Source organism: Myotis daubentonii, chromosome 4, assembly GCF_963259705.1.
Source record: "Myotis daubentonii chromosome 4, mMyoDau2.1, whole genome shotgun sequence".
Lineage (NCBI taxonomy): Eukaryota > Metazoa > Chordata > Mammalia > Chiroptera > Vespertilionidae > Myotis > Myotis daubentonii.
Genome location: NC_081843.1, coordinates 12449711 through 12473052, shown reverse-complemented (window position 1 = coordinate 12473052; position 23342 = coordinate 12449711). Strand labels below are relative to the sequence as shown.

General features: G+C 54.3%; 2 protein-coding genes across 5 annotated transcripts; both read left to right on the top strand.

Moving 5' to 3' along the window:
- Positions 1–8433: 8433 nt before the first annotated feature.
- PGAP6 (post-GPI attachment to proteins 6) lies at positions 8434–17969 on the top strand. 2 transcript variants are annotated; one of them, XM_059692519.1, is made up of 13 exons: positions 8434–8706; positions 11943–12120; positions 12200–12392; positions 12637–12764; positions 12964–13232; positions 13320–13639; positions 14205–14295; positions 14376–14499; positions 14970–15106; positions 15776–15954; positions 16023–16169; positions 16816–16932; positions 17552–17969. In XM_059692519.1, the coding sequence occupies exons 1-13, from the start codon at positions 8595–8597 to the stop codon at positions 17846–17848; spliced, it is 2292 nt and encodes a 763-aa protein (XP_059548502.1). In that variant the 5' UTR covers positions 8434–8594; the 3' UTR covers positions 17849–17969. The 2 variants fall into 2 exon arrangements, with proteins under 2 accessions (XP_059548502.1, XP_059548501.1); XM_059692518.1 differs by having other exon boundaries at positions 8435–8715.
- A 1444-nt stretch (positions 17970–19413) lies between these two features.
- MRPL28 (mitochondrial ribosomal protein L28) lies at positions 19414–22715 on the top strand. Of its 3 annotated transcripts, none has more exons than XM_059692520.1 (6): positions 19414–19547; positions 19707–20004; positions 20759–20911; positions 21246–21380; positions 21466–21552; positions 22273–22715. In XM_059692520.1, the coding sequence occupies exons 2-6, from the start codon at positions 19717–19719 to the stop codon at positions 22378–22380; spliced, it is 771 nt and encodes a 256-aa protein (XP_059548503.1). In that variant the 5' UTR covers positions 19414–19547; positions 19707–19716; the 3' UTR covers positions 22381–22715. The 3 variants fall into 3 exon arrangements, with proteins under 3 accessions (XP_059548503.1, XP_059548505.1, XP_059548504.1); XM_059692522.1 differs by lacking the exon at positions 19414–19547 and adding an exon at positions 19580–19601; XM_059692521.1 differs by lacking the exon at positions 19414–19547 and having other exon boundaries at positions 19633–20004.
- The last annotated feature ends 627 nt before the right edge of the window (positions 22716–23342 follow it).

Genomic DNA, 23342 nt, shown 5'->3' with positions numbered 1-23342 from the left:
CTTGTCTTCATTCTTAAAGAATGATTTTTCTGGATATAGAATCATGGATTGACAGGAATTTCTTTTTTTCTTTATTGATTAAGGTATTACATATGTGTCCTTAACCCCCCATTTCCACCCCCCCCCCACCCCCCGGCTTACGCCCTCACCCCCTGGTGTCTGTGTCCATTGGTTATGCTTATATGCATGCATACAAGTCCTTAGGTTGATCTCTCCCCCTTACCCCCACCCTTCCCTACCTTCCCTCTGAGGTGTTTTTTTTTTTAATTTATTTTTATTGATTTCAGAGAGGAATGGAGAGGGAAAGAGAGATAGAAACATCAATGATGACAGAGGATCACTGATTGGCTGCCTCCTGCACATCCTCTAATGGGGATCAAGCCCGCAACCCAGGCATATGCCCTTGACCGAATCGAACCTGGAACCCTTAAGTCTGCAGGCTGACGCTCTATCCACTGAGCCAAACCAGCTAGGGCCCCTCTAAGGTTTGAGCATCTGATCATGCTTCTCTGTCTCTGGATCTGTTTTTGTTAATCAGTTTATGTTGTTCATTATGTTCCACAAATGAGTGAGATCATGTGATATTTATCTTTCTCTGACTGACTTATTTCACTTAGCATAATGCTCTCCAGGACCATCCATGCTGCTGCAAATGGTAGAAGTTCCTTCCTTTTTACAGCAGTGTAGTATTCAAAGGAGTTTCTTTTTTATTCCAGCCCTAGGTGGGTGGCTCAGTTGGTTGGAGCGTCTTCCTGTATACCAAAAAGGTTTCCAGTTCAATTCCCAGTCAAGGCACATGTCTAGATTTTAGTTCAGGATGAAGCCGGGTCAGGGAATAGCGGTAACCAATTGAGTTTCTCTCTCACATTGATGTTTCTCTCTCTCCCTTCTTTTCTCTAAAAATAAATAAATAAGAAAAAAAATCAAGCCCTGGCTGGTGTGGCTCAGCTGTTTGGAGCATCATTCTGTGCACTAAAAGGTGGCAGGTAGCAGGTTTGATTCCCAGTCAGGGCACATGCTGGGGATTGTGAGCTCAATTCCCAGTAGGGGGCAGCCGATCAATGTTTCTCTCTCCCCCTTCCTTCCTCTCTCTCTAAGGCAGCGGGTCGCGACCTCTTTGGGGGGTTGAACGACCCTTTCACAGGGGTTGCCTAAGACCATCGGAAAACACATATATAATTACATATTGTTTTTGTGATTCATCACTATGCTTTAATTTTGTTCAATTTGTAATAATGAAAATACATCCTGCATATCAGATATTTACATTACGATTCATAACAGTAGCAAAATTACAGTTATGAAGTAGCAACGAAAATAATTTTATGGTTGGGGATCACCACAACATGAGGAACTGTATTAAAGGGTCGCGGCATTAGGAAGGTTGAGAACCACTGCTAAGGTCAATAAAAACTTATGTTTTAGCCGAAATCGGTTTGGCTCAGTGGATGGAGCGTCGGCTTGCGGACTGAAGGGTCCCGGGTTCGATTCCGGTCGGGGGCATGTGCCTGGGTTGCGGGCGCATCCCCGGTGGGGGATGTGCAGGAGGCGGCTGGTCGGTGTTTCTCTCTCATCGATGTTTCTGGCTCTCTGTCTCTCTCCCTTCCTCTCTGTAAAAAATCAATAAAATATATTGGAAAAAGAAAGAAAAAAGAAAAAAAAAAAAAAAACTTATGTTTTAAAAAGAGGGGATAAATAACAACTACTTGCTGAACTTTAAAAAACAAAACTAACCTTTAGCCTTCGCCAGTTTGGCTCAGTGGATAGAGCATCGGCCTGCAGACTAAAGGGTCCCAGGTTCAATTCCAGCTAAGGGCACATGCCTGGGTTTGGGGCTTGATCCCCCCAGTGGGGGGCTTGCAGGAGGCAGCCAATCAATAATTCTCTCTCATCATTGATGTTTCTATCTCTCTATCTCCCTTCCTCTCTGAAATCAATAAAAAAAAATATATTAAAAAAAATAAGTGGAACAACAAATTGGTATTTCTCTCTAGCTCTTCCTTCCTCTCCCTCTCTAAAAATCAATAAAATAAAAAAAACTAACCTTTATTTAGGCATAATTCTGAATGTATGTACTTCCTACTTTAGGTTGGAAAACGACTTTTTTTCCTCATTAAATTTTGTTTTAATGGGTCCCAAAATTCTGTGGCAGATTTTTGGTCAAGCTGTTTCCATTTAAAAGTACTGATTTTTAAAACTAATAACAAAACCTGCCACACAAGCCAGGTCGGTGTGGCTCAGTGGTTGAGTATTGACCTCTGAACCAGAAGGTTACAGTTGGATTCCTGGTCAGGGCACATGTCCTGGTTGCAGGCTCGATCCCCAGTGCAGAAGGCAGCTGATCAGTAATTCTCTCTCATCAATGATGTTTCTATCTCTCTCCCTCTCCCTTCCTCTCTGAAATTAATTAAAAATATATAAAAATCCCACTCCTGACACCAAAAAAAATAAATAAATAAAAATAAAAATATATAAAAATAATTTCATTAAAAAATAAAACTGCCACATACACACAAAAACAAAACCCAAATGGTCCACAAATCATTCTCCTTTCCTTCTGAATGCTTTACAGTGCATTGTAATCATTAACCAGTCTTTAAAAAAAAAAAAATATATATATATATATATATATATATATATATATATATATATATATATTTTTTATTGATTTTTTACGGAGAAGAAGGGAGAGGGATAGAGAGCCAGAAACATCGATGAGAGAGATCGATCAGCTGCCTCCTGCACGCCCCCCAGTGGGGATGTGCCAGCAACCAAGGTACATACCCTTGACCGGAATCGAAGCTGGGACCCCTGAGTCCGCAGGCCGAAGCTCTATCCACTGAGCCAAACCGGTTCGGCCATTAACCAGTCTTTTGCTATTAAACTTAAATGGCCAATTGAGACAAACAGTTCTGGAACTGTTGAAAATGACTTTTCTTTATGAAATGATAATAATAGATGATAATAGTAATTAGGCTTATTAGACTTAAGAAAAACTTTGGACCTGGCACATGTAGCTCAGTTGGTTGGGTGTCATCCCTTGCACAGAAAGGTTGCTGGTTAGATTCCTGGTTAGAGCACAATCCCAAGTGTCCTGAGTCGATCCCCGGTAGGAGACATGCAGGAGATAGTCAATTCATATCTTGCTCTCACATGGATGTTTCTCTCTCTCCTCCCATCTTCTCTCTGGCTTAAAAAAATAAAAATAAAAATAGCCCTAGCTAGTTTGGCTCAGTGGATAAAGTATTGACCCACGGACTGAAGGGTCCTGGGGTTTGATTCTGGAAAAGGGTACATACCTTGGTTGCAGGCTTGATCCCCAGCCCTGATTGGGGCACGTGCAGGAGACAACCAATTGATGTGTGTGTGTCTCTCTCTCTGTGTCTCTTCCCCGTCTTTCTATTCTCTCTAAAAATCAATGGAAAAATATCTTCAGGTGAGGATTAACAACAATGACAAAAGTCAGCCTGGCAGGAGTAGTTCAGTAGTTGAGTATCATTGACCTATGAACCAGGCGGTAATGGTTCGATTCAGATCAAGCACATGCCCAGGTTGCAGGCTCAATCCCCCGTAGGGGGCTTACAGGAGGCAGCCAATCAATGATTGTCTCTTATCATTTATGTTTCTATCTCTCTCTCCCTCTCCCTTCCTCTCTGAAGTCAATAAAAATGCATATTAAAAAAATAAATAAAACAGCTCCACCGGCGTGGCTAAGTGGTTGGGCATCAACCTATAAACCAGGAGGTCATGGTTTGATTCCTGGTCAAGGGCACATGCTCCATCCCCAGTGGGAGGCATGCAGGAGGCCGCTGATCAATGATCCTCTCTCATCATTGATATCCCTATCTCTCTCCCTTTCCCTTCTCTCTGAAATTAATAAAAATGTATTTAAAACATCAATAAAAAGTTATAATTAAAAAAATTGTTTTGGTAAAATAGACTCAAAAACCCCATGTTGTTCATAAAACTTTTGGGGAAATTATCCGTGTGAAACCAGATGTCTGGGCACCCTGTTCTAGTTTATGCTGGGACAAACAGGGAAACTGATTTCCACACCCACAGTTCCCTACCAGACCCCATCAAGGTTTTTTGTTTGTTTGTTTTTTATTTAGTTATTTTTTTTAGAGAGAGAGGAAGGCAGAGGGTCACAGAGAAAGAAGCACCTAGGTGCTGCAGCTCTTCCTACAATTATTTGGATAAAATTGATTTATAGTGGAGTGTGTTTTTTTGGGGGGGTGTCTTTATTAACCTTTGGGGAAAAAAATTTTGTTAATCCTCACCTGAGGATATTTTTCTATTGATTTTTAGAGAGAGTGGAAGGGAGGGGGAGAGGCAGAGGGACAGAGAAACATCAATGTGAGAGAGACATATATCAATTGGTTGCATCCTCAAGCATCCCTACCAGAGCCAGGGATTGAGCCTGCAACCCTTGACTGGAATCAAACCTGGGACCTTTCAGTTGAGGGCTGATGCTCTATCCACTGTGCCAAACCAGCTAAGGCATCTTTGAAATGTTTATCCGAAGTAAATATAATAATGCTCACTGTGGCCAGACACAGACTGTCTGTGGGAAAACATCTGTGTCCTCCCCCCACCTCCCTATCCCTCTAACAGCCCTTCCCTCTGGGTGGCTGGACAGCACTCAGAGAGCTAGTGAGAGGCTCTGTCCCAGGTGTTCCAGTCTGAAAATGGGATGTATCCACATTATCCAGCAACTGGATTTTTGATTATATATATATATATATATATATATATATATATATATATATATATATATAATATTGATTTCAGAGAGGAAGGGAGAAGAGAGATAGAAACATCAATGATGAGAGAGAATCATTGATCAGCTGCCTCCTGCACGCCCCCCACTGGGTATCCAGCCCACAACCTGGGTATGTTCCCTTACTAGGAATCAAACCATGACCTCCTGGTTCACAGGTCAACTCTCAACCACTCAGCCATGCTCGTTGGGCTCATACTTTTTAACCCTCAGGTGAGGATTTCATTGAGTCTAGAGAGAGAAAGGAAGGGAGGGGAGAAACATTGACATGAGAGGATCATCCATTAGTTGCCTCCAGTACCACTGGGGATTGAACCCACAACCTGGGTATGTAGCTCAACTGATAATTGAACCCTTCCATACACTGGGCGATGCTCCAACCAACTGAGTCACACTGGTCAGGACCTTTCATACTTTTTATAGTTACATAACATTTTAAAAAATGTAGTAAAATAAGTAACTTTTCCTTCATGGTTTCCCAGTTTCCTGTCCATGTTGCTTAAGACATTCTTTCCCATCTCTGTATTCTAAGTGATGTATTCTAAGTTTCCTTTTTAACATTTTATACTTGGCAGTTGACCATCTGATCTAGTTGGAATTCATTTTTTTGTATGCCATGAGATAGAATACAGAACTGTGTATATGCAAATGCCTCTAGACCAGTGGTTCTCAACCTTCCTAATGCCGCGACCCCTTAATACAGTTCCTCATGTTGTGGTGACCCCCAACCATAAAATTATTTTTGTTGCTACTTCATAACTGTAATTTTGCTACTGTTATGAATCGTCATGTAAATATCTGATATGCAGGATGTATTTTCATTGTTACAAATTGAACATAATTAAAGCATAGTGATGAATCACAAAAACAATATGTAATTATATATGTGTTTTCCGATGGTGTTAGGCAACCCCTGTGAAAGGGTGGTTCGACCCCCAAAGAGGTCGAAACCCACAGGTTGAGAACCACTGCTTTAGACAGAGTTCCCTGGTTGCTGGGCCTCAGTTTCCAATCTTGAAAATGAAGCCCCCTGAAGGTGGGTTCTAGAGTTCTTTCCGTTGCTAATGCTGCTATTTAGCAAAGATCTCTGGACTCCAGTCTAGGGCCCCTTGTGTACCTAAAAATTAGCCAACTCCCTAGATACAGGACTGAGGGCTGAGGCACCTGCTACTTTCCCCTCCTACCTGGTAGGGAACTTGGGCACAGGAAGCTTAGGAAGTGGCACACTCAGGGGAGGACCTTGGAGTAAGGAGGGCTGGTGGGGGGCCTCTGAGCCCAGCCTGGGGCAGGAGATGGGTCTGGGATGGAACAGTCCCCAGTGTTGACCACAGCTGCTGTCCCCAGCATAACTGGGTCATTGTAGTGCGCTAAAATCACAGCTCTACAAAACCCAGAACTGTATCTGTCCCTTTAAATTCCGAACAGCAGGAGCCTCTGCTGCCTGGGGTGAGGAAGGCCCAGCCTGAAAATTCCAAAGGAACAAAGGGTCTCTTTTGTGCCTCTCACCTCTGGCTTCCTTCTTCCTTGGGCTTCCTTCCTCCCCAGTCCCCAGCCTCCACCCCCACTTCATTAGCCTTAAGTGGCCTTGGGCTTGGTGGGTCAGCTTCTCCTCCCTCCCTCCAGCTTCCCTCACCCCTTTGCTCAGTATAAAGTTCAAAAGGTACAAACAGGTATAGCACCCCACCCCCAGCCCCAATCCCATCACTAGCCAAATGGTTCCCTCCAGGCTAACCCTGTGCCCTTGCTGCTGGAATCTTATTCTATGCCTTTGAGACATGCAAATATATATATATATTTTTAATTTCCAACAAAAGTGGTAACTTTCTGCCCTTTCCTTTTCTGAGCTAAAGCTAAATCTGGTAGATCATTTCCAAACAGTACACAGAGCTTCCCAGTTTCCTTTCGCAGTCCCACTATGTTATAGTGTTTGTTTGAGTCACGGTATGGGCATCCATGAATCAAATATCCCATCCCCTCAGGACCAATCTCCACAGGGAAAACTCACAGCAGTGGAATAACTGAGGCAAGGCTACGCACTCAAGAGTTCAGAGGCTTCCTAGAGGCTCACTACACATAAGAATGTCTGTTGGCTCACAATCTCACCCTTCATGTTTGATCACATTTTCTGATCTTTGCAGATTTGTTAGGTGAAAGAAAAAAAAGAGGATCTGGGAACTTTTTCATTTGAACTTAAAACTATAAGGAGGGAAGTGGAGCCTGTTCCGGTTCATTTGCATTTCCTTTCCAGTATTCTCAGATCCTTTTGTATTGGAGGATGGGTATTTTCTCATTGATTTGTAGGGGCTCTTTATTACTAACTAGAGGCCCAGTGCACCAATTCGTGCACAGGTAGGGACCCTAGTGACTGCCAGCTGCCAGCTGGGGCCTCCCTTCCCCAGGCTGCCTGCTGCCGCTGCCTCCGGGGTCAGGGCCATGGGCAGTTAGCCACCTGGCCCACCACCTGGTCAAACTCCTGGTTGAGGGGACAATTTGCATATTAGGCTTTTATTATATAGGATCTTATTAAGATTGGCCCTTTGTAATACAAAGTGCAAGCCTGTCCTCTCCAGTTTATGTCTTGGGTTTTGTTTGTTTTTTACTTCACTTATCTAGTTTTGTTCTGCAGAAAACATTTTCACCGGTGGAATTTTCCAGTGTTGCCTCTAAAGACTTCTGAGTTTGGGGCCATATTTAGACATGCCTTCGCTTCTCCAAGACTCTAAAATCTTACCCAAGTTTTCTTCTAGTCCCCATCATTTCCTATTTATGCTTAAATCCTTAGGGTTTGGGATCTATCCCGAGGTAGAGGTTGAGGAGTTAGTTCCACTCAACAATGTGAAATTCCCACGTCTACGGAGCCTTTCATCTTTCAAATGTGTGTGTGTTTGTGTTGTGTTGTGTGTGTATGTGTTTTTACACACACTCGTTTCGACTTTGCGGAGTGACAGCCCCGGAGTTCAGCTCTGGGAGGGGCGCAGCCCTGGGGAGGCAGACATGGGTGTGGGGCTCGCCAGGCTGTGCGGCGTCTCCGCTCGAGCCATTCCTCCACCTGCCCCGCTGCGCCTGGCCCACAGTTCAGCGAACACAGACACACTCGCGTCCCGTGGGACCACCCAGCGCCTCCAGGACGCCTTTGGAGCTCTCCGCGCGTCCCCCGCCGCCTGGAGTCTCCTGCGCGTTTTAATTCCCGCCCCGAATTCCTGCTTCGGTCCCTTGTCCCCCGCGCGTACCGCAGGACCGTCCATCCACCCCGCCACGCATACCCCTCCTGCGCGAGCGGTCGCCCTCAGCCCACGACCTCGCTCTGACCCTTTTCCTCGTGCACCCCTCCGTGCTCCTGTCGGCCCTGACTGCGTCTGCCCACCTTCCCCCAACTCCGGCCTCAGGTCCACTCCCGGCCCCGCGTCAGCCCAACCCCACACCGCACCCCGCCCCGCGTCACCCTGATCCATGTAGCCCCTGATTCCGCATCGCGCCCCGTCCCGCTCCCAGCCCGGCGTCGCTCAGCAACCCCTCCCCACCCCCCACTTCCCCCCCCCCCGCCGCGTCCTCCTTCGGATCCCAGTCCTCGCGCGCCCCGCGCGCCCTGCGCTCCTAGCTCCGCGTTCCTCCGGCGCCTCTCCCGTCGGCTACCGGCGGGGCGGGGCCTCGGAGGCGGAAGTGCCGCGGGCGCCGGTGTCTGGGACCGGCCGGGACGATGGGAGCCCGGGGCAGCGGCGGCAGGGTCCGTAGTGGCGGCGGTGGCTGCCCGGGCGGCGGCCGGAGCAGGTGGCCAAGGACGCGGTCCGGGTAGTGCCGGGCCGAGCGCAAAGCCATGGGCTGGGTTGGGCTCGGGACCCGGGGAGCTGCGGTGGCGGTGGCAGTAGCGGGGCCGCTGTTGCTGCTGCTGCTGGCTCGGCCCTCTCCTGCCGCCACCCGCGACATCAGTAAGAGTGGTGAGAGAGCGGGGACGGTGGGTGCCAACCCGCCGGCACGGGCTTGGGGTGGGGTGGGGGTGCGGCCGGGAGGCGGGGCCGGGATTGTGACTCACCTGGGGGCATTTTTGCGCTCACCTAGCGCGGGCTCAGTGCCCAGGTCTCCACCCCGGGTTGGGGGTTTAGGTCAATCTCTTTCGTGTTCGAGCGATCGGGGTGTAAAGGACGTGCTCGACCCTCCTCTGTCCCCAGGGTCGGGTTCGGCCTAACGGACCCCTGGAACGCGCCCTCCCTCTCTCTTCCTCCTTCTAACACTGGGATGTGGGCGGATCGAGGGGTCCTGGGGGACACAGCTCAGGCTCCAGCTGAGAGGCCGCTGAAAAGAAGGGTTAATAAGCAGTGTGATTGGGAGCGGGGAAAGGGAGGGGGGATCTGGTCTGGAGAAGGGGCAGAGTTAAGAGAAAGTTGCACAGATCCTGGAGTAGGGGCCCAGGTGGGTGTCATGTTTCCACCTCTCCCACAGTGACCACCAACCCTAGTGCAGTCTTTCAACAGCTGCCTTGCTTCCTGGAGGGCCGTGGCCCTGAGGAACTTGGTAGGGGAGGATGATCCGGAGGAAATGGGTACTTCATTGGTGTTGGTGAACTTGCTTCCCTCCATTTGCATTTCTGCATCCTTGAGAGGCCCCAGTCTTCCAGGACCCCAGATGGTACCTAGGCAGGAAGTGCTGCCCTTGGGGTTCTGACTGGGGCTTGGGGGTGTTGAGTAAGCTCCCCTGACTCCTATGGCCTGGGACTCCTATGGCCTGGGACTCCTATGGGGCCATGAGGCCAGGCTGCTGCAAAGGCCAGATGCCTCCCCCGCCCCCCACCCCACCCCTACCCTCGCCCTCCCTGGGCAGTTAGGCAGCCATACCCAGCACAGCCTGGGACTAACTCACCTTGATTTTTGTGCTCCCAGCCCCTCCTCCTTTTCTGAAATCTTGCTCCTCCAAGCTCCTATTTCTTTGAAGACTGTGCCTTTGGTTTCTGAGCTTGAAATGGAAGGCGGTTTCTCCGAGATGACTCCTGATTAAGTTGCTCCATTAGATACTGCCACCCTCATTTTCTCCGTCCTGGAGGAGGGGTGGAGGGGGATGAGGGGTCACTGGTGGACAGTTTCTGGAGATGGAAACCTGGGGCAACCCCTTACCTCCCTGGCCAGCTTGAGGGGCAGACAGCAATGTAGCCCTGGCTTCTGGAAACTATGGGTGTGCAGGGGTCCTGGTTTGGAGGATGCCCTCACTCAAGTGCCCAGGTCAGGCTCAGGAACGTTCTTTGTTCTCCCCACAACCCTGTGTCCTTGGAGGGGGCTATGGGGCAGGGCAGGGGTACATACAGCACTTATTCCCTGTTATCAGAGATGTGACTTCCGCATTAGGCTCAGACTGATGTGTTATGGCTTGGTATGTTTACCAAGATAACAGTGTGAGCATCTTGGGCAGGGACATGGGGCTGCAGAGATAAGGGGTGTCCTGAAAGGGCTCTGTAGCCCTGGGAGTGGGGACCACTGCATCTTAAGATGACCTTGAGCACATCTCTGATCTCTTGTGCATCTGCTGAAACTTCACAGCTACCAGCTGGGTTCCAGGTGTCCTCAAGCTGGCACTCCAGGGCTGGCGGGGCCAGAAGGACTTGCCTCTCTCAAGTCAGAGGGCTGCACAGTGCAGTGTGACCTCCCCTTTGGGGCCCCATCCAGAGGCTAGCCGCACTGGCTGACTGTAGCCCCATGGTCCTGAGGTGGGGGTGGGGAGCTATCCTGTTTCACCTCCCAGCCTTTGGCCCTTGTCATATCATCCTAGGGGCTGCAGGAGCTTTAGGAGAAAAGTTTGTGCTAGTTCAGTGGCTCCTAGCCTCCTCAGGCCATGGCCCGGTGAGTGGAATGTGGTGGCCAGCAGACACCCAGAAAGCCTGGAGTGTGTCCTACATGGAGCCTACCTCTGCCTAGCCCCCCATGTTGGGCTCCTCTGGAGCTCAGACTGTCTTTGAAAGTAGGTTGTTATATTTTCTCAAGGTTTCTCCATTGGAAGGTCAGGAGGCTGGCAGGAGAGCCAGCTGCTCAACTGGCTCCCTCACCTGCTCACCTGACTCACACTTGAAGGGGTGCAGGGCCTGCTGCTGGGGTTGTGTGAGCCAGCAACTCCTAGCAGGGTAGAGGGAGGCGCCCCCAGCTTGGAGGAGAGTGAGGCTGCCCTCTGCTGTGTCCACAGGGTATTTCTTTCAGAAGCACTTTAGCATCCCTTAACCTTGGAGGGAGGGACACCCAAGGGGAGGTGCTAAATCCTGGACCAAATCATGAGGAAACTGGGACGCAGAGAAAGGGTTGGATACCCAAGGTCACAGGGGGCACAAGGCCTAAACTGGTACTGGGTTCAGGATCCCTGCCATGCATTCTAGGGAGATGGCGGATCCCACGCCTGGTAATCCACCTATGGGAGTGCAGAGCATGCCTGTTCTGTGGGAGTCCCAATAGGGAGGGGCCTGGGCGGGCACCCTCACTCACTCCTGGGGCAGGTGATTACACTGTAGGACCCAGATATATGCTGTCATGGAGGTGGTGCCCTAGTCAGTGGACACCCTAGGAGGGGCCTAACCTAGATGGGGCTTAGGCCTTTGAGCTGAGTCTCAGAAGCTCCTCAGAGCTGCTCCAGGAAGTGTTGGCATGACAGGAAGTGAGCAGTGAGGGCAAATTTTTGGAGTGTGTCAGGGAGGGGAGCAGGGGGCTGAGGCCACAGAGGTGGGGGACTGAGAGTCACTGTAGGGCTTGGGGTATGGGGAGCCCCAGGTAAAGCCCTGGGCAGAATGGGGGCCAGCTGTCCTCTGGTCTCACGGCTGGCTAGGCTTCCAGCCTGGGGTCCCCTCCACCCCAGGGTCTCTGCTTGCCACCTCTCTGGGTGAGGGGACTCGGGCTTCAGTCCAGCTGTGTCCCAGATCATCATGGGCCTGAGCTCCCTCACTTGTCAAGTGGGATCGGTTGCCAGAGGCAACTTCCAGGGGCTGGAGGGGAAGGGACAATAACCTTTGCCAAGGTGAAAGTTGGAGAGCCAGGCATGCCAAGGGCTCTAGACCAGCCCACCGTGGCTTCCCTCATCCTTTCTCTCTGGGGCCATGCCTGGGGAGAAGGCCTCTGAATTCTCTGTTTGCTCCCCACATGGAGGTGGGGGCGTCTTGGGGCACCCTGGTCTGGGTGACAGTGCTTTCTCCCCGCAGGCATCAGGCTGGTGTCTGAGCAGTTCTCGCAGTCCCCGCAGAGGCTGTCTTTCTACAGCTGGTACGGCAGCGCCAGACTCTTCCACTTCCGAGTGCCCCCGGATACCGTGCTGCTGCGCTGGCTGCTGCAGGTGTCCCAGGGTGGCGACCCCACGTGTGCGAAGGTGGAAATCACCGTGTAGGTGCCCGCCTGCCCGCCTGCCCGCGCCTGGCCCAGGGCCGACATCTGATGCCTGCCCTGCTATCCCCACCCCCAGGTACTTCCGCTATGGTGCCCCTCCTGTCATCAACCCACTGGGTACCAGCTTCCCTGCCAACACCTCCATGCAGCCCTCCTTCCTCATCAAGATGCTGCAGAGCAATGCTTCCATCAACATCTCCCACCCAGCACCTGGGGACTGGTTTGTGGCTGCCCACCTGCCCCCCTCATCCCAGAAGATTGAGGTGAAGGTGAGGGGTCTGCTGTCCAGAGACAGAGGGGCAGGACACATGCGTGCAGGGATGGCTGGTCCCTGTTATTTACCTCCTCGGGGCAGACCTTGTCAAGGTTCTGCTGCAGCCCTGCCTCCCCACCAGCCACCCCCAGCTAGGCTCTCTGGTGCTGCCCTTCCCCCCTCAACCGGTCTGGGCTCTCTGCTCCTGCCCCATCCCGTGCCTACGAAATCCCCTCCCCCACCTCTCCTTCTCTCCCTAGGGCTTTATTCCCACCTGTGCCTACATCTTCCAGCCTGACATGCTGGTTGTACGGGTAGTCGAGGTCTCCATCCTGGAGCCCAACACACCCTTGCCACAGACCCTCCTCTCCCAGCCCAGCTACCTCAAGTAAGTGAGGGTCTTGGGGGAGGCCCAGCCTCCGGTTTGATGGAGCGGGTGTTGCCACTTCCTCACTGTGGGTGAGAAAGGTTGGGTTCTGGGTCTTGGGGTCGTACTGGGAAGTGGAGCAACCACCCTGAGTGTGACCAGTGCGGGGAGGTCATTGGAAGTCACAAAGCCTGAGCGAGGCCATCCCCCTTGGCTGCAGAATCTTCGTCCCCGAGTACACCCAGGAGCTGCTGCTGGAGCTGCAGGGCTGTGTGTCCAACAGGAGCCTAGGCTGCCCTGTGCACCTCACTGTGGGCTCAGCTACGCTGCCCAGCAACTTCCAGAAGGTGCTCACCTGCCCTGGCCCCACCCAGACCTGCCGCCTGCTGTTGCCCTCGCCGCCCTGGGACCGGTGGTTGCAAGTGACAGCCAAGAACCTGGCAGGGCCTCATGTGTTGGTGGCTTTCAGCACTGTAGCTTCTCTCACAGGTGGGCTGCATGGGGAGGCAGGCTGGGGGTGGTTCTGCCTTCGATCCCCAGCCCTTTTTCCAGCTGAGCGCCTTGTCCTCCTGACAGCCTGCAGGCCTTGGATCATCAACTTCCAACATCTCCTGCAGAACAGTCCAAACCAGAGCCGCAACACTTCCAATGGTCTGCTGCCCCCGAGCCCTGGCTACCAGGACCTTGGCAGGAGCAGCGCTGTGGGTGGTGGTCCCTTCTGCCTTCTGAGCTACCAGGTCATGCGGGAAGACATGGATGTAGTGTCTGTGCACTTCAGGCCCCTAGACAGGGTCTCAGTGCTGGTGCGGTCGGACGTGCCTTCGGTGATGCGGCTGCACCTTAACACGGGCATGGATAGTGGGGGCTCCCTCACCATCTCCCTGTGGGCCAACAAGGTGAGCACCTCTGGGCCCGGCTCAGCTCAGGGCTCAGATGCTCCCAGGCTGGATGCTGCTCCTTAGCCTTCCTGCACTGACGTTATCATGGACACTGGGTTGGGGTGGCCTTTCAGGTAACAGAATGAGCCCAATAGGCATTGGACCAGAGTAGGAGCACCACTTGCAGAAAGGGAAGCTTGTTTGTTTGTTTTTTAAACCCTCATCTGAGGTTTGTCTTTCACTGATTCGAGAGAGAAAGGAAAGGAGAGGGAGAGAGAGAGAAACATAGAGGTGAGAGAGAAACATCGATTGGTTGCCTCCAGTACACGCCGTGGTTGGAAATTGAAGCCGCAACTCAGGACAAAGCTCTCACCAGCTGAGCCACACCAACCAGGGCTGAGAGGCCTGTTTTATAGGTCCCTGCCAGCGGTTTGAGGGCTGTGCCTCTAGAAACGGGTGGAATCAGAGGCTGGGTGTTGCCTGGCCTGCAGGGGAGGGTCCTGGGCGGGCCTTGGGCAGTGGGAACCTCAAAGAGCGCCCAGCATCAGACTTAGGATTGACGCTGCACGGCCACCCCTTTCAGAGCGTGATCTCCAACAACACCTTGGTGAAGGTCTGTGTGAACGCTGCCTCGCCCTTCCTCAGCTTCAACACTTTGCTCAACTGCACCACAGGTACGGGCAGGAGCATCTGGCTAAGTGACCCGCCAGCCTCTCCGGCCACCTCTCACCAGGCCTTCCTGCTCCCCCTGCAGCCTTCTTCCAGGGGTATCCCCTGTCTTTGAGCACCGTGTCTCGCAAGGCCAACCTTATCATCCCCTACCCAGAGACGGACAGCTGGTACCTCTCCCTGCAGCTCGTGTGCCTTCAGAGTCCTGAGTAAGTACTTGGGGGCTAGGGTGGGGGCCACCCAGAGCTGCCAGGTGGGGGAGTCACTGCATTTGGGGCCATGATCGGGCTGCCTGCATCTGAGTCTGAAAGTGACCTAGCTTCCTATACGCCGCACAGGATAAGCTGCCTTCCGGGAGTTACGAAGTTCTCCCCTTCTCCACATGGCCACCCTGCTCGGGCAGCCCTGGGAGTCAGCATCCCAGTCTGTCTAGGGCTGTCCTGAACCAGGCTGTCCTGAGGGGACTGGCTCAGCACAGCCCTAGACAGACTGGGATGCAGTGTGGTGCGAAGGGGAAGGGGCATCTTGGCTTCTGTGGCTCTCACAGCTGCTGTCTTCCAGGGCTCAGGGCCTGGGGACCTCCATTCTGGGCTCATGTGTCCAAAACCTGACTGGAGCCCTGGCAGAGACTGGCCAGCAGACCTCGGCAGCCAGCTTTCCTATGGCCCCTTCCTCGCAGGGAGTGTGAGAAGTCCTCGGTCCTCGTGGAGACGACCTTGTCTTTGGTGCCCTGCTTGAATGACTGTGGACCTTACGGCCAGTGCCTCCTGCTACGCAGACATGGCTACCTGTATGCGGGGTGTAGCTGCAAGGCAGGTGAGGGCCAGGCCTGGATGCCTCCAGACAATACTGTCGTTGACTTCTCAGCCCTGTGCCTTCCTCTAGGGGCCCATCCCCCTCTGCCAAGGCTGGAGAGCACCCTCACAGAACAAGAGCAAATGCCTTCTCCCCACTCCTGCCACATACCTCCCCCATGCAAGCACAGAAAGGCACTGCCTCTGACCTTGGCCTCCTCTGCCCACACCTGCCCACAGACATGTCCCATACCTGACTCACACCTGCCTACATCTGCTCCATACCTGCCCACACGTGTCCCACACCTGCCTCATACCTGCTCCACACCTGCCTCATACCTGCCCCACACCTGCCCCACACCTGCCTCATACCTGCTCCACACCTGCCTCATACCTGCCCCACACCTGCCCCACACCTGCCTCATACCTGCCCCACACATTCCTATACCTGTCTCACACCTCTTTACACCTGCCCATGCCTGCCTCATAGCTGTCGGCCCCTGCCCACACTAGCCTATACTAACCCACACGTGCCCCACTACCTACACCTGTCCTAGCCTGCTCCTAGGTGAGAAGGGACTTCTCTGCAGGGCCGTGGGTGAGGGTGGGCTCTGAGGTTCAGAAGTGCCTCCCCCAGTAGCCTGGCCTCAGTTGCCCAACCTCAGCCCGCTGAGCATTGCCCTGCCCACAGGCTGGCGTGGGTGGAGCTGCACGGACAACAGCACAGCCCAGTCTGTAGCCCAGCAGAGGATGGCCGCGCTCCTACTCACCCTCAGCAACCTCATGTTCCTGGCTCCCATCACCCTCTCTGTGTACCGCTGCCTCCTGGTGGAAGCCTCCGTCTATGCCTACACCATGTTTTTCTCCACGGTAGGCTTGCCTGCTCCCTTGGGGATGGTGGGGAGGTGTGGGCCTCCGCTCACCGCCCTGCCCTGCAGTTCTATCACGCCTGCGACCAGCCGGGGGAGGCAGTGCTGTGCATCCTCAACTATGACACCCTGCAGTACTGCGACTTCCTGGGCTCTGGAGTGTCCATCTGGGTCACCATCCTCTGCATGGCACGGCTGAAGGCAGCCCTGAAATATGTGAGTGACCTCCTGATACCCAGGTCTGGGTTCTGAGGGAGCAGAGTCCCCTGCCTGCTGAGGAAGAGATCAGAAAGAGGATTCAGCTGCTGCCATTAGAAACCTCCCATCTTTCGTAATGACCAGTCTCCCTCTGGAAGAAGCCTCTGGCAGCTGGAAGGGACAGTGCTGGCTGCTTGGAGGATTCCAGGAAAAGAAGGTGGAAGATAGGGTTAGGCAAGGACCTTCCTAGCCTGTTTCTCTCTCAAGCTCTATTTAAAGGGATGCCTAGAGCCCCAACCCAGGCCAGACCTCCCTGAGAAGTCCCGGATGTGCTCCTGGGGTCTCTAGTGCTGAGAACACTTTGGAGTTTTTTCTGCCACAGCCGGGTGTGGCTGATGGAGACCTGTGACCCGGTGCCTGCCTGGCTAAGTTGTGCCTCAGGATGAATCAGTATCTAGAGGAGAGGTGCCTCCCTCCCTGACAGTGGAGCAGAACAGTGTGCCAGCAGCTCCAAGGGTGCGGGCAGAGGTGTTGGGGGGCAGTGGGCCAATGACAGGATGACCAGCATGCCCAGGCCACGTGCTCCTGCTGGACCTTGTGCCGTCATGGACAGCGTTGGCCTCGGGTTTCTGTGACCCTGTGACTGTCTATGTGCCTTGCTCAGGTTCTGCTGCTCCTGGGCACGCTGGTGTTCGCCATGTCCTTACAGCTGGACCGCAGGGGCGCCTGGAACATGATGGGGCCTTGTCTCTTTGCCTTTGTGGTCATGGTCACCATGTGGGTAAGGAGCTCTTGCCCAGACCCCATCTCCTGTTAACTGGAATAAGAGAATGTTGTCTCCCCCATAGACCCCCGGCTCTGGGAGAAGAGAGCCTGGCCACGGATTCTGGCCATGTTCCTGGTCCCGAGTCTGAGTCCTCCATATAAATATTTTTTTGGTTAATCCTTACCTGAGGATATTTTTCCATTGATTTTTACCGAGAGAGCGGAAGGGAGAGGGAGAGGGAGAGACAGAGAGAAAGAAACACCAATGTGAGAGAGACATCAATTGGTTGCCTCTCCCACGTGCCCTGACCAGGGCCAGGGATTGAGCCTGCAACTGAGCCCGTACCCTCGACCAGAATCAAACCCAGGCACCTTCAGTCTGCAGGCCAACGCTCTATCTACTGAGCCATGCCGGCCGGGGCAAGTCCTCCCTGTTCGCTGAGGCCTGAGCACTGGTACTCAAGGCCTGTGTGGCTTCATGCTGAGGCCCAGGCCTGAGGACCCATCAGGTCTCTGTGCCCTTGAGCCCCTTCCGAGTATTGCACATCCCTGGTCCTGCTACGCAGACTTGGGTGGGCCCCTGGGAGGTACAGCTGCAGCCCCTGTGCCAATGCTCTCGTGATGGTTCCCTCCAGGTGTACCGCTGTGGGCACCGACGCCACTGCTACCCTACCTCCTGGCAGCGCTGGGTCTTCTTTCTCCTGCCCGGCATCTCCATGGCCACGGTGGCCATTTCCATCTATGCCTCCATGATGACCAGTGGCAACTATTACTATACCCACAGCATCTGGCACATGCTACTGGCAGGGAGCACGGCGTTCCTGCTGCCCCCACGTGACAAGCACACTGAGCCCTGGGCCTGCTCACAGAAGCTCACCTGCCACTATCAGATCTGTAAGAACCACCAGGAGGAGCTGTACACGGTGACATGATGCAGCCAACTCAGGGACATGCACAGCTTTGATGACAACCTCTTCAGCCAGGGGCAGGACCACGGGAGAGGGACCTTGTCCGGATAGATTGCCAACTGAATAAAATGGCCCTGCTCACCCATTTGCTTCCTCCTGCCGAGGAGAGGACCACACCTCCCAATTCCCTAGTCCTTCGTGGCTGCCAGCTGACCCCATCCTCTGCAGGCCCAGCTGGTATCTGCAGCGGCCCCTGGGGCCAGGGCCTGGCTGCCTGGAGACCACAGGTGCCGTTTGGAGGCAGGCTCTGTGTTCTGCCGGCCAGGCGACAATTGGAGATGTGGAGAAAGATTCTCTTATCACCCTGTTCTCCTGTGAGGCTGTGATGTGAGACCAGGGAGGCAGAGGAGACTTGAGCCCACCTCCCACCGGCCCCCAACACACTGAGGCTTGGAGCTGTGCCCCTAAATGCCAGTTTATCTTGGGTATGGGGATGCCCCCTGCTGATGCAGTTGCCCTGGGGAGGGGTGACCATGGCCACCAGAGAGCTGATTGGCACTGGGGGACATAGGGTTCAGCTGCCATGAGTGCTGGCACAGGAGAGGCTGGCTTCTGGCTATAGTGCCCTCTCCTTCCCCTTCCTTTGGTTCTCAGCTTTGAAGCTGCAGGCCCCTGAGAAGAGCTTCCCGGGAACGGGGCTGCCGAGCTGTTCTGTGGGTGCCAGCAATGTAGGGTATACTCTGCTCCAACTCTGTGTCCCCTCTCTTCCCCTGGGGAGCATCCTCTTGATTTGCTGTCAGGAGTGGAGGTGATGGCTGCCCCCCTGCACTGGCCCAAGCACATGTTTGGTTAGGGGGCTGCAAGAGAGACCTGGCCCAGCCTTTCTCCCTCTTCTTGGGGGAAGCATGGTAAGGGACGATGGCTGCCCCAAAGGAGCAGTGCCCTGCCCCTTCCCAAGGCAAGAGCACAGCGGGCTGCTGTGTGAAGGATGTGGAACAGGGCCAATGCGAAGCCGGGTCACTGAGGCCAGGCTCAGAGCCCTTGGGGCTTCCCTTTGGGGTCCTGTCCAGGGTGTGGCCTCACTGGAGGCCTCCCCCCACGTCCAGTCACTGCATATGGCCAACGTAGCATTCGCTAGGCTCATAAAGGGGAAACATTTATATATGGTGTTTTTTGGGGTAAAAATAAGACTAATATATTTTTATGTAGCTCTGATTTCACTGTGATTGGTTAATTTAATACTCTACAGTTATATATACTTTTAAAATCCTCACGCAAGGATATGTTTAGAGAGGAAGGGGGAGAGAGTAACGAGATCCGTTGCCTCTCCTATGGGCCCTGACTGAGGATCGAACCCGCAACCCTTTGGTGTATGAAATGGCGCTCCAACCAACTGAGCCACCCCGCCGGGGCTACGGTTATATTTCAAGGCAAGAGTTTTTGCTTTTTTTTTTTTTTTTTTTTGCGCTCCTGGGAGGAAAGCAGGTAGACTCGGGGATGACAAGGCCTGTCCCCCAGGCTGCTGCTCGCCCCAAACCGGCCTTTCTTGACGGTGCCTAGCGCCGCCTCAGGCTTCGCGGGGCGTTTTTCCACGGTCCCTTAACGGCGGAAAAGTGGGCGGGATCGCGATAGAGTGACGGGCTCTGCGGCCAGCCAGAGGCGGGTGGAGAGCACGTTGCCGCAGCGCAACTTCCGGTTCCGGCGGGGCGCGGAGCTCGGAGAGGTACTCGGGTTCTAGCGGGTTGCCCCCCTGGTGAACGTGGTTGTCGGGAGCCGGGTTAGCGCGGGGATCTGAAGCCGGGGTTGGGGTAGGGGCTGCGCTCGAGTCCGGGTGAGGTTTAGCCGGGCTGCGTCGTGATGGCGGTCTTCTGCCTCCCGCCAGGCTGGCCGCGATGCCCTTGCACAAGTTCCCCGTCTTTCTATGGAAGCGGTTGCAGCTGCGGGAGGGCATCTACGCCCGCCTGCCCCAGCACTACCTCCGCTCACTGGAGGAGACGCGGACGCCCGCTCCCGTGCACTACAGGCCACACGGGGCCAAGTTCAAGATTAACCCCAAGAATGGGCAGCGGGAGCGCGTGGAGGACGTGCCCATTCCCATTCACTACCCCCGCGAGTCCCAGCGGGGGCTCTGGGGCGGCGAGGGCTGGATCCTGGGCCACAGATATGTCAACAACCACAAGGTGGGTGAGCAGGGCAAGCTTCAGGCGCGGGGGGGGGGGGGTTCCCCGGGGTTTGGCTGCTCTGGACACCGTGCTGGGCTCCGAGGGATCTGGGGAGCCAAAGGGAGACCGGCCAGTCCCAGGAGGCCTTACGGTCTGGTGAGACAGCTCCCTCAAAGGAGCACGCCAGAGTGAAAAGGCACAGTCCCAGGGAACACAGCTCTCTGTAAGACCAACTGGATATCCTGAGACAGGGGGATCCGTGATGGGGAACAGCGAGTGCAGAGGCCCTGCGGTTGTGGCTCAGCTCAAGTGTAAGGACGGGGAGGCCTGCGTGGTGAGGGGTGAGGGGGGTCTGCAGTCACCTGTCAGCTTGAGTCACCATAGTTTGTCTCTGACACTTCTCCTGACACAACCACCTCCTCCTGGACCGAGACACTCACCTGAGGGCACCTCTCCCAGGTTTGTGGCCAACACCTGCTGCCTCTGGTGGTAAACCCGGAGGGACCGCTGAGCCCTCTTGGGGAGGCCTCCCAGGCTGGCGGCTTCCCTTTGCCTTCTTGGTCCCTGGTGTGGAATGTAATAACTCGTGAGACATGGAGTTAGGATTGTGTGTGTGGTGTGTCTGGAACACACACCAGCAGCCTTGGCAAAGCCTGGGGTGCCACATTGGCTGGGGAGAAGCTGACTTCCAGATGGGCAAACAGGTCTGTGTTCTGAGTCTCTGTTTTGTTGGGAGGAGCAGCCATACTCATGAAGACTCTTGCTTTCTCAGCTCTCAAAGAGGGTAAAGAAGGTGTGGAAGCCACAGCTGTTTGAGCGCGAGCTCTACAGTGAGATCCTGGACAAGAAGTTCTCCGTGACTGTGACTATGCGGACCCTGGACCTCATCGATGAGGCCTATGGGTTTGACTTCTACATCCTGAAGGCAAGAGGGGTCTGATGGTCAGGCAGAGCGGGGAGGCTAGATCACAGCACCCACTGGGGCACCTGGTCTCTGGAGTGGAGGGTCACCGATGAGATGTGAATGGGACCATGCCCCTTTTGGGGCAGCCCCCGTGGGGGCTTTCTGCCCACAGGAAAGTTTGTTGCTGTGGGCGGCTCTGTTGTTCTCCAGAGCCCAAGTGGACACAGCCTCCTCTTTTCCTGTTCTTGGCTCTTCCTTCCTCTGTTCTGGCCTGGGGACTGCCAGCTGCTAGGGAGTACCCTGGTGGGTGGGACCCTGCCAGCAGCACCTGGCCCCATTCGTAGCTTCCTGCCAGACCCCGAAGGAGGACCTGTGCTCCAAGTTCGGGATGGACCTGAAGCGAGGGATGCTCTTGCGGCTTGCCCGACGGGACCCCCAGCTGCACCCAGACGACCCTGAGAGGAGGGCAGCCATCTATGACAAGTATCAGGTGAGGGTTTGGGCCTGGACTTCTGCTCATGGGCCCCAGTGACTGACCACCTGGCCTCACCACATGCTCCTTGTCTGCCTGCCAGGAGTTTGTCATCCCAGAGGAGGAGGCTGAGTGGGTCGGCCTGACACTGGATGAAGCTGTGGAGAAGCAGAGGCTTCTGGAGGAGAAGGTGAGCGTGTGTGAGTGCCAGCAGCGCTACCCTCTAGGGTGGCACAGCGGCCAAGCAGACAGTTGGGGGAGGGATGAAGTGCACTGTCTTGACTGAGGGGCTGCCCACACCGTGTGGGCTTGGGAAAGAGCTGCTCCTGCCCAGCTCCCCAGCCGGAGCCACAGTCCTGTGGATTCCACATGGCACATTCCCTCCCCTCGTGGTTCTGCCCCTCTCCTGCTCCCTCTGGCCCACTTCATAGGTTCAGGGACAGAAAGTCTCTCGGTGATAAGAGCTGGATCGTGCACTGTTGGTTTACTTAGCCACTGAGCATCCCTCAGGGTCTTCCCAGTTGAGACCTTTGTGTCTGTCCCTTAGGAGGGCGTGGAGCCTGTGGTAGCCGCCGGGACAGAGAGCTCCCACCCATGGCAAAGCAGCTGTCTGCCTGTGTTCCCTCTGTTTCGTTTTAGCTGTTTCCCTTAAGCCCCAAGGCAGGGAAACCAGAGGCAGGAGCCTGATTCCTGTATCCCCAAGGGAAGGCTATCTCTGTCTCATGGACAGGACACTATCCTCTGGACTGGGGGCTAAGGGGTGACAAGCTGAGGGGCCTCACTTGACCCTGTGGCCAAACCTGAGAGGTTCAGTCCTCTCATTCCTAGTTCCTCTTGGTATTTGGCCAAAGGCAGCTGGGTTTCTGTCCTCCCAAAAGTGCCTCACTGTGACCCCGTCTTGCCCCTGTAGGATCCCGTCCCTCTGTTCAAGGTCTACGTGGAAGAGCTAATTGAGCGGCTTCAGCAACAGGCACTGTCTGAGCCGGCGGTGATGCAGAAGAGAGCCAGCGGGAAGTGACCACATAGTGACTGACGCACGCCTGATAGCCAGGCTCAGTGTCCCTTGTCCCCCGGCCAGCCCACCTCTCCACCTTTTGGCACCATAGACATGGTCTGGGGCGGTGGAAGAGCCACTTGTGGGCAGTGGCTGAACCGTTCCTGTGTGTGCTGGCTGTGAAGCTTCTGGGTGGGGTGGACTTTGTGGAGGCCCTAATGGACCTCTGGTCCCAGGATCCCCAGCGGCCTGGGGCCTTCTCGCTGCCTCTGAGGTCTCTTTTCCGCCTGCAGCGGGGACCCAGTTGAGGAAGGTTCACCACATTTCGGGGTCAGCACAAGTAAAGTCTGGAGCTGGGCCATGTGTGTGCTGCTTGCTTAGAGGATTGAAGCTCTCCTGCATATTCCTTGACCCCATTACCCCCCTGCCCAGAGACCCTGGACATGGCTGAGAAGGGGCAGTGGTGCCCAGCTGAGCTGTGGGACTAAGGTTTGTTTTGAGGTTTTTCTTTCCTCTGGGAGAGAATCCTGAGAAATTGAAGGTGTTCTGCAATAGGGTTGGATGGTGCTTGCCTCTCCGCATTGCACATCCTGCCTGTTTTGGAATGTTTTCCAGAGCAGAGGCAAGGAGGCTGTGGTCTGGCTCTGGGAGTGACCAGTGTCCATGCTGGCATGCTGTTTGGTGTGGTGAGCATCTCCCACCAGCTCAGAGGTGCAGAGGCCCTCGAGGACACTGTAGGTGGCAGTGTCTCGCAGGGAGAGCCTCTCACAGGAGCTCTCGCAGCACAGCCACCTGGACCTGCAAACCCACACTTGATTTTGGGCCAGTCACCCTAAGGCCTTTTTGCTCTGAGATTTTGGGGTGACTTGGCCCTCTTCCCTGACCCTTACCTGGAAGTCCAGCATTGAGACCCATTCAGGGCCCTGGAAGCACAAGGAGGGGTTCCCCTGACTTGGTCCTGACAACTGTCTGAGGGATACTGGGCT

Excerpts from the sequence above, each read along its gene's own strand:
- PGAP6 (XM_059692518.1), top strand. The coding sequence starts at position 8,595 with ATGGGCTGGGTTGGGCTCGGGACCCGGGGAGCTGCGGTGGCGGTGGCA. Across the intron at positions 13,233-13,319 it reads CACTGTAGCTTCTCTCACAG|CCTGCAGGCCTTGGATCATC; the intron begins GTGGGCTGCATG and ends TCCTCCTGACAG. Across the intron at positions 13,640-14,204 it reads TCTCCCTGTGGGCCAACAAG|AGCGTGATCTCCAACAACAC; the intron begins GTGAGCACCTCT and ends CACCCCTTTCAG.
- MRPL28 (XM_059692520.1), top strand. The coding sequence starts at position 19,717 with ATGCCCTTGCACAAGTTCCCCGTCTTTCTATGGAAGCGGTTGCAGCTG. Across the intron at positions 20,005-20,758 it reads GATATGTCAACAACCACAAG|CTCTCAAAGAGGGTAAAGAA; the intron begins GTGGGTGAGCAG and ends TTGCTTTCTCAG. Across the intron at positions 21,381-21,465 it reads CCATCTATGACAAGTATCAG|GAGTTTGTCATCCCAGAGGA; the intron begins GTGAGGGTTTGG and ends TCTGCCTGCCAG.